Here is a 10,142-nt window from a genome sequence, read left to right as displayed (position 1 = left end):
TTGTATCCTCGCTCATGACTCCTCAGGAAACTTCCTCTGTCCATGTTCCTCGTCTCCTCACAGGCCAATTAGAGAAGAGAGATTCCCTTTAAGATGGTGAGTTGAATTGGTTCTGGGTCAGAGAAGAGGAGCAAGGAAACAAGGAAGCAATCTGATTTGAACTCTGGATCTACTGTGAGGTCTAAATACACACCATTCAGTTATTGCTGGGTGTTACTATGGTGGATGGGAAATGACTGAAGTATAAATAAATGAATAAATGCAGAAATAAGTAAGTAAATGTAATAAATAGATACCAATAATTTGTAATCTTTACAAGAATACCGAGATCATGTAATGAGTAAGTCTTGTCTACATTTATTTATTTCTGCGTTTATGTATGTATTTATTTATTTATACTTAAGTCATTTCTCGTCTTCCATACGTTACATAATATGAAAACCGCAATATAACTGTCCAAAGGACAGTCTTGTATTCAGTTCCTCTGTAGTCAGGAATGTGTTGAGCACAAATAGGTTTGTTTTCAGGGTCATTCATCTCTCAAACATCTTTTACATACATTTGAGTGCCTTTTTTTTTGTTACAGTAGAGGGAGCTCATGAACTGGAAAATCAGAATTGACCACTGCTGGCTCCCAGAAAAACTTATTCAAGGTCTCTCAGAATAAAGGTCCCTGACATTATTATATGGCAATATGCTACTAATGTTTATTTAGTTTGTTTACTAGTTGATAAACGCATAAATGAGTCCCATCAACCAAAGAGACTTTTTCCACACAATGAAAGCCACTATAAATTATACACAACTAAAAGAAAAAAGGCTGAATTATTGCACATCTCTGTCAAACAGAGGTGACATTAAATGAGTAAAAAAAAAATAAATGCTTACAGTCTAACGTGGAGTTGCCAGCTCTCACTCATTTGGCTTAAAAGACATGCTTTCAGCCTGCACACGCGACCCTACAAAGTCTCACGCCAAATAACAAACAAATAAATCTCCTCACAGGAATTTTCCAGTCAATGCAGGATTCCTGTCAAACGGATGAGTGCAATGATTTAATTTTTTCTTGCATTATCATTTTACACAATAGGCTGTTATATTGTGTTTTGATGTCCCTGTACAAATTTATTATGCATACTGTGTTGTTGTTTTTTTGTTGTTGTTGTTTTCCTAACGTGTTGGAACGTACTGCTTCGTGAGCTTTCGTTTTCGTTTGTTTCAAAAACCAGATGATCCTGCTGAAGATTGGTTGCACACCTCTCACGGTTTTCGGTAGGTAGAAGATTAAGACAGTCTCATCCTTCTTTCTTTTCAGCTACTGTGTGTCAGTTCTATTGTCGACAGTATTATCTCGAACTAATATTCTCCAAATGCGCTGTAAATATAAGGTTATTGTCCTTCACCTCGACCGTTAACAATCGCCAATGTTTGCAAGTCTAAAGAATAATAATAATAATAATAAAACTACATATAGGCTAACGTTGTGTTGTGTGAAGACAGACATCGAGACGCATCAAATGTAAATAAAAAAGTTCAGTTTTTTCTTCCCTCACAGCACTGTACACATTTTATGAAATGAAAATGAAACTAAATGTGTTTCACTGTTATTGATTTTAAAAGCATTTAACATTTTATGGCATCTGTTTGATGTTCATCGAAATTTGTTCTCTCTCTCTCTCTCTCCACATGACCGAGATTTCAACATTATCTTAATTATCAATAGTAGTAAGTTATTTTTTTTAAACATAGGCATTTTTTTTAATGAACAAAACTCCTTCCTATTATTTTTCGTAATTTTTCAGTTGACGTTTGGAGGAACACACCGTCAAAGCAATGGACACTGATGAATATGTGAGTACATATAAATCTTTCTGTCACACAAACGGACATCAGTATTCCTATCATTATGGGAACAATAGACGTAATGGTTTTTATACTGTACAAACTGAATTTCCAATCCCTTTACCGGAAACCTACCCCTCAAACAAAACTTACTGCATTTTAGATTTTCAAAAAAACTTAATTCTGTATGATTTATAAGCTGTTTTCCACATACAAAATGTCCCCACAAGGTCAGCATTTACTGGTATTACTATCTTTGTAGGAACATTTGGTTCCTATGGACTTGTTAAGTGATTATGTAATGCGTCCACTGAACACACCAACAAACACTGTTTCTGGGTCCAAACCCCAACTCATTTCACTTGAGAATATTATCTCAGTAGCCATTTATGAGCTCTGTTTATTCATATTAAACATTTAAGCTAAACATTTTAAAATGTATGGTGTACACTACAGTCTCCATGCTCACAGCATCCCAAACACAAATAATTTTTATATTTATTATTTTTTATTTATATTTTCATTGTATGGCTATCTGTGTATAAGTGTGTATTATATCACATGAGTGTATAAATAGTACCGTTTGTTTTTTTCTCGTGTCATATAGAGCGTTTGGACCCAGAAGTCACGGAAGAGGTGACACTTGGCGTCAGACTTAACGTGAATAATGTCACACAAATATCTTTAGTAAAGTAATAGTTAATGAGCTAACCCTTTAAATGGATAGTTCAGCCAAAAATGAAAATTAACCTATGCATGATTTACCTACCCTCAAGCTATCTTAGGTGTATATGACTTTCTTCTTTCAGAAAAATATAATCAGAGTTACATTAAAAATGTCCTGGCTCTTCCAAGCTTTATAATGGCAGTGAATGGGTGATTTTGTCCAATAAAGTACATAAATCAATCATAAAAAGTGCTCCACATGGCTCCAGGCCTGTAGTGAATTGATGTGTTTGCGTAAGAAAAATACTCATACTTAGCTTTATGAACTCTGCTGTAATCAAGTCATGTGGAGTCATATGGAGCACTTTTTATGATGGATAGATGCACTTTTATTGGGCTTCAAAATTTCAACACCCATTCACTGCCATTATAAAGCTCGAAAGATCCAGGACTTTTTTTTTTCTTTTTTTTTAAAATATAACTCAGATTGTATTTGTCTGAAAGAAGAAAGTCATATACATCTAGAATGACTTAAGTGTAAATCATGGGGTAATTTTAATTTGGGAGAAATATCCCTTTAATTCTTCTCACTCTTTTTTAGGATGTCAGTGCTCTGTTTTTTTTTTTTTTTTTACTTTAAGGCAAATCCTACACTGTAAAGATGCCCTTTGACTCGTAATATCGTAAACTAGGTCATTTACCTGAAGTCACATGCTACCTAATCATAAAATGTCAGTTCAATAACATACAAAGACAGTGGGACAGACAGAACAATAAAACATCATTTTAGCGGCAATAGGACTGCAGTTTGTTGGAACTACATTCTACAGTACAAAGTATGAAAGTCTACTGAAATGTCTTATCCAGACATACTAATTTGAAATATATAAATAGTGTTGTAATTTTTAAAATGTATTATTGAAATGTATTTTTAAACAGTGTCTTATGTTGTTGTTGTTTTTTTTTTTTTTGGTGAATGTTAGGACTTATATACAGCAGGCACTGAGAATCAAGATGCTGGACCAACTCTGGATGACATGACGCATCTAAACATCACAATGGATCGAACATACTTACAGTCAGAGGAGGTACTAACTAAAAACTACAGCTTGAGCCATAGATTTTCTGAGCACCATTATCTTTCTGGAATATCAGTATTTTTATATTCCTAAATGATTGAATGCCAAAGCATATCGTTCACACCATTTTTTTTTTTTTTCCAAACTCACCAGCTCATTCCCTTCCTCAGTATTTTAAGAGCTGAGGATGGACTACTGTGTCTGATTTTTCTGTCAATTTGCTAATACAAATTAATAAATAGAATCCTGTAATAATACAAGCAATATCAAATATAGATATTCAAAGTCTTTATTCATAACTGTTTTTCCTATAACAGGACATTTATACAGCCCATGATGAAATGCCACAACCCTCAGCACCACTGGATATCGCTAAATTTAAAATCAAAGTGGACTGGACAGAACCATTTCCAGAGAGATGGAGAGCAAGATTACAGAAAGCCCTTCAGAGCTGGTTGTCCAGACTGGAAGGAAAACCATCTGTTCTCAGTCTTGAACTCATGGAGGATCCATCCTGTGCAAAGGTGCAGATGACACCATCAAGAGGTGAGACGATTGATAATTCACTTTAATTTTAATTCATATTAATACACAAGAGCAAATGTTTTCTACAAACATTGAAGAAAATGACTAAAGCAGAAAAAAACTCTCTTGTGATGGAAAAGGCTCAGTTGGATTTTAAAGGGGTCATCGGATGCAAACTTCACTTTTTCATGTTGTTTTTATGCATTAATGTGTGTTGGCAGTGTATGTACAAATCTACCCTGTAATGATAAAAATCCATGCAGTGGTTTTTAATTAATCTGTAAAAATAATATCCCCTTTTTCAAATCGAGCCATTCTCAGATGCCTGTCAGTGTGCTGTCACACCAACAGAGGCCGCTCCCACGATAGTTGATTGACATGAGCTCTTACCTCAGACCAGCTGTCACAGTCCAGTAACTTTCCTTGTTTCGATGCCGAAGCAGGGATGTAAGTTAGACAAGAATATCTCTGATTGAGCGATTGAGGTGTTGTGTTGCTGGATGAAATAATGAACATAGTGGTCGTCATTTACTCCCGACATCTGAGCCGCTGAAGATGCAGTGAATTACATTTGTTTGTGAATGGAATGCGCCTCCCGATCTACATATATGCGTCTATGTTCGCGCAAATAATTCATGATCCAGCTTCACTTACAGCAGAAGTGTGTATAAGCATTTTTTTTTTATGAATCTTTGCGATCACATTTCCTTATAACGTGGTAGTTAGGAAGTTTAGCGGCAAAACGCGGCTTAAAGTGGCTAAAGTAAACAAGATCGTCATTCCACAGAGAGAAGAGAGGGGCGGGGTGAGCAGAGCTCATTTGCATTTAAAGGAACAACCCCTTAGAATGAGATGATTTTTGCAGAGCTCATTTTGGCAAGGTAAAAAGGGTGTTGTTTTACAATACCATTAAGCATTTTTAATCAAAGTATATTAGAGACTTTTCATTAAGACCCTAAAGAATCATATCAACTTGTGGAAAATGGGCATCCGATGACCCCTTTAAAATGGAAGAAGCCCCTGAGTGTGAAAAATACATCTACAGGTGGGATTTAGTATTAAATAATAGCATCTTAAGAGTTTAAGGTATGCTGAGTAAGATGGGAATGCCAGAATTTTTTTGTTTTTTGAGATAACATTGCCACTGGCAATTACATTTTTTTTTTTTGTTGTTGTTTTATTTTCATTTAAATTATATTTAAAAATATATGCATTAATGTATTCTTATTTTTTTCTGTAGCTCTAGAGGTTCTAAAACAACACACAACTATATATTTGAAGTTTAAAGATAAAGATAAAGATAAAGATAAAGAAAAGGAAGTGGCTACACAGATTTGTCTGGATGAGGCACATTCTGTGACAGTACCACAGAAGTCCCTGCTGGAGGATAAAGGAGCTCCATCATCAAAGGTATCATGTTTACTTTTGTGTACTTTGTGACAAAGGCAACAGTCATCTCATCTGTTCATTCATCAGCGTTTTTTTTTTTTTTATTTTATGCATAACTAAAGAAAACTGCCTGACCCAGCAACAAATTATTTCTGTTCAGACTTTTAGTACAGTAGTGGTAGGAGTAATAATAAATGAATGACTTGTAGAAATAATTACAGGGTTAGTTTACCCAAAAATGAAAATTCTATCATTAATTACTCACCCTCATGTTGTTCCAAACCCGCAAGACCTTTGTTCGTATTTGGAACACAAATTAAGATATTTTTAATCATATCCAAGAACTCTCTTACCCTCCATAGACAGTATCCAAGAACTCTCTTACCCTCCATGGACAATAGTCCATGTGACATCAGTAGTTCAGTCGTAATTTTATGAAGCTACGACACAGAGGAGAAGAATTGTTAAGTAAAGATGTTGTTTTTGTTTCCTTTGCACATAAAGTATTCTCATAGCTTGGGAAAATTACGATTGCACCACTGATGTCACATGGACTATTTTGTCAATGTTGGTGCCTTTCTGGGCCTTAGGTAGTGGTAGTACCCTTCAGGGGCGTCATGCTGTCATTCTTTTTGAGGGGGCACGAGCGGTGGTGGTGGTGGGTTGGTACGGTCGTCATGTGACACACAGCAGCCACAATAAACTTTATGTTTCCTTTTTATTCAAAACATTCCCAAACGCATTAACTATATTATGAAATATTTAGATTCCAACCTTTATAGATTATGATAGTTCATCTATAGTGGGTGATGGTCAAAGTAGCCTATAATGCAATCTATTAACTATGATTAAAAACTTGTCTGTTTACTTTAGTAACAGATATGAGTGCTATGTCATAACATATTTTTAATATGACTGACTTTATATTTAATGTGAATTTAACATTAAAAGTTAATGTTAATAAAAACATTGTAAGTTAGGCTACTAATCATAAGACTTTCATTATACAGAAAAAGAGCAAAGAACATTTACATTAAAGAACATTTTAACTGACAGCCTAGAGTTCAAGCACTCTCAAAAACTCCCATTAAAATCACTGAAGCTGTTTATACTGTGAAATGAATATCTTACTTACATATTCGTATATACATTTGGACTTTACTGTTTCTGACGAGAGAATTTGCCAGAAAGATGTATTCAGTCAGCGAGCGAGTAAAGAAACACGTGCCCCCTCACTTTGAATGGGCATGATGCCTCTGGTACCCTTGCAGTCTATCGAGAGTCAGAGAGCTCTTGGATTTCATTAAAAATATCTTAATTTGTGTCACAAAGATGAACGAAGGTCTAACGGGTTTGGAACGACATGAGGGTGAGTAAATAATGACTGAATTTTTTTGGGTCAACTAACCCTTTAATTCAGTTATTTTTATTTCACTGTGGGTATAAAATCCTTAAATGAATTCCCATCACATGTTTTTAGATGAACAACTCAATGCCTGTGACTTCTACAGATGCAGATGTTGAGGACATTGCTGCATCTAATAGAGCTCCAAATGAGACCAAGACCACTAAAACTGTTGAAATGACCCCTGAGACACCAGCTACATTCACTCTCCCCTTATATCAGTCTTGGTACATGCTTCATGTTTACAGTAAAGAAGTGGAGCAAATTAAGAAACAGCACGGAGTCTCTTTTTGTGTAGAAGTGTCAGTCTCAATCAAACCTACTGTGAACTCAAGCCCTGATTATGTGTCTAAAGCCTCTGAGCACTTTCAGAAACTTGCTCAGGAATGTCTGGATCGATTTAGTTATGTTGCCATTAATAACAATGACATGGATTCAGATATTATGAAACAGGCCATTAATGCTGTCAAACAAGAGGATACAAAGATGATGTTCACCATGTCTGCTAGTAACTGCCTGTTCTTTGGACCAAGGAAATTTATAGACATTATTAAAAGAGAGACAGTGGAAAGACAACTCATTAACAAATCAAGTAAAATGGATGTAGATAACAATGTTTCTCCACAAAGCAGATCTTCATTGCACATGGACACAAAGGACCTTCCAACTCACCTTGAAATGGACAAGGTTCATTGGGATCTAATGAAACTTTCCTATAAGGAACAGTTATCACAGCTTGAAACAAAGTACGGAGTGTCATTTCATGAAGAGAAACTTCAGAACAATTTGATCATTAAAGTTCAAGCTCGATCTGCAGGAGTTCAGCATATAAATCTTGAAAGTCATGCCCTCAAAGCTTTAACACATCTCTACCAGAAACTTACCTCGGCCGTTGTGAGCTGTGAACTCACAAACCCTGCATATAAAACTGCTGTTGCTCCAATGGTAGAGAAACTACAGCAGCGGCGTTATTGTGTTGTTGTAACAGATGCATTCAGTCCCTGGAGGCTCACTGGACTGCCAGAACATCTCGGTCCTGCCATTGTTGATATTGAGAAGAAACTTCAGAAGTATGTATTTAATGATAAGATGAAGAAATTGAATGGATACTCAGGTGACATTCCTAATGCAAGAGGAATCAAAAGGAATCAGATGCCTGATTATGGACCAGGAGCAGTATGGGATGAGGGAGTGAATTTTAGAAGTCGAAGTGAAGCAGATACGGGTTTCAATGAAGATTCAAAAATCAGTTGTAGTGGCAGTAAAGGAGCTCATGCTGAAGAGGAGATGTGTGCTATTTGTATGGACAGCTTCATTGACAAGAGAAAACTGAAATGTGGGCATGAATTCTGTCAGGAATGTATAAGGATGTCTGGGAGCGAGAGTCTGGGATTCATCTGTCCTGTTTGTACGAAAGTGTTTGGGAAATTGGAGGGAAACCAACCAGATGGAACAATGAATGTAAGAAGGAGCAGACAGAGTCTCCCTGGATATCCAGACTGTGGCACTATTGAAATACACTATGACATACCCAACGGTATTCAAACGGTAGGAATATATAACATTTAATTTATTCATTTAATAATTAACTGAACTGCACAGTGCATTAAATAAAACAAAAACCTGTGTTGTAGTGCCTATTCTAAAAAAAAAAAAGAAGTTTAATTGAAGTTTGTGATTAACAAACAAACTAATTAATTAATTAATCAATTTATTTATTTATTTAACTGCTGAAAAACAAACATAAACACAATATAAAAAATAAATGATTTGATTTATTTATTTATTTGGTACAAAACTTGGCACTGACTATGTTAACACAAAAATAGACATGACATAATAAATAATAATAAATAAATAAATGAAAATACAAACAATCTTTTGGTGGTACAATCCACAACACAGGCACAATACAGGAAAAAAAGCAATGAAGGGGTTAAACTCTTAAAACATCAGGATTTAAAAAAAAAAAAAAAAAACAAACAAAAAAAAAACACACATACCTACTCTACATCTCTTGCACACACATACACTCATGTTTGTTTTGCTGTTTTAGAGAGGACATTTCATAGACCATTTATTTTATATAGGGTTAATGACATTTTCTATCACCTAAACTTTTGGCTGATTTATAAGCCCTTTTAACCAATGAGGACCAGTAAAATGTCCTCAGTATAGTGGGTTGCCACAATTTAAGTGAGGATATTTGTACCTCATGTGTATATTCAGAATTACACACAAATGAACTAGCAACGTTTAGCTAGAAGGTGTTACAATTTTATTAGACAATTCTCTTCTGAAAGCATTGTTCTCATTAACTAGAGAATACACAGTCCTGTATATACATATTTATAAATGCATGAATGAAACACCCCTTTTTTTAGGATTCTGTATTTATAGATCATTTTGTTACATCTAATAAGGCTCTACAGAACTTCACTGGAAAGGGTTTAAAGAATGTTTTGTTTAGGGGTATTATAATACATGACTTTTTGATTATTATTTTAGAAGATGCATCCAAACCCAGGAAAGCCTTTTCGTGGGACATATCATTACGCATACTTGCCTGACAACAATGAAGGAAATGAAGTGCTCAGACTGTTGCAGAGGGCTTTTAAACAGAAACTAATTTTTACTGTTGGAAAAACCACTGGTTTAGAGAATGCTGTCACCTGGAATCATATTCATCATAAGACCAACATGCACGGCGGCCCTCAGAAGTATGACTTTCTGTAAAATCTGCTTTCTATTGCCCATGTCTTGCAGAACCAGTAATCAAGCATTACTTTTTTTGGGTTCCATGTAAATTAGCAGTGTATTTAAACTTCTTTGTTTTGCCAACAGTTACGGCTATCCAGACCCTAACTACCTGAAGAGAGTGAGGGATGAATTGAAGGCCAATGGCATTGAATGAGGATTTGATTTGAATGTTCTCAAATGGAAAAATGTTTAATAATTACAAACATACTATATACTGATTATTAAATGTAAACACACACACACACACACACACATATATATATATATATATATATATATATATATATATATATATATATATAATATAATATAATATAATATATACATATATCTCTCTCTGTCTCTCGATCGATAAGTATTTGAAATAAATGCTACAATTCATTCAAATAAATGTGATCTTACAGCACTATTTCATCTCTGTGTCTGATTTGAACCGGACAGAATGCTAGAGCTGCGAGCCATAACTGACTGAAATA

The 10,142-nt window shown here is 35.0% G+C and overlaps 1 protein-coding gene across 1 annotated transcript; it reads left to right on the top strand.

Moving 5' to 3' along the window:
- Positions 1-1,064: 1,064 nt before the first annotated feature.
- On the top strand, positions 1,065-9,899 carry LOC127173220 (E3 ubiquitin-protein ligase DTX3L). Its single transcript, XM_051122968.1, has 8 exons — positions 1,065-1,272; positions 1,803-1,851; positions 3,492-3,596; positions 3,905-4,133; positions 5,353-5,522; positions 6,982-8,454; positions 9,415-9,626; positions 9,751-9,899. The coding sequence occupies exons 2-8, from the start codon at positions 1,834-1,836 to the stop codon at positions 9,818-9,820; spliced, it is 2,277 nt and encodes a 758-aa protein (XP_050978925.1). The 5' UTR covers positions 1,065-1,272; positions 1,803-1,833; the 3' UTR covers positions 9,821-9,899.
- Positions 9,900-10,142: the final 243 nt, after the last annotated feature.

Source organism: Labeo rohita, chromosome 11 (genome assembly GCF_022985175.1).
Source record: "Labeo rohita strain BAU-BD-2019 chromosome 11, IGBB_LRoh.1.0, whole genome shotgun sequence".
Lineage (NCBI taxonomy): Eukaryota > Metazoa > Chordata > Actinopteri > Cypriniformes > Cyprinidae > Labeo > Labeo rohita.
Note: the sequence above shows the minus strand (reverse complement) of the source record. Positions and strands in the feature narration are given on the sequence as shown.

What these genes read in the sequence shown, in the direction of transcription:
- LOC127173220 (XM_051122968.1), top strand. An exon ending in AAGGAGCTCCATCATCAAAG is followed by an intron (nt 5,523 to 6,981) that starts GTATCATGTTTA and finishes ACATGTTTTTAG; the next exon opens with ATGAACAACTCAATGCCTGT. An exon ending in TACCCAACGGTATTCAAACG is followed by an intron (nt 8,455 to 9,414) that starts GTAGGAATATAT and finishes TTATTATTTTAG; the next exon opens with AAGATGCATCCAAACCCAGG.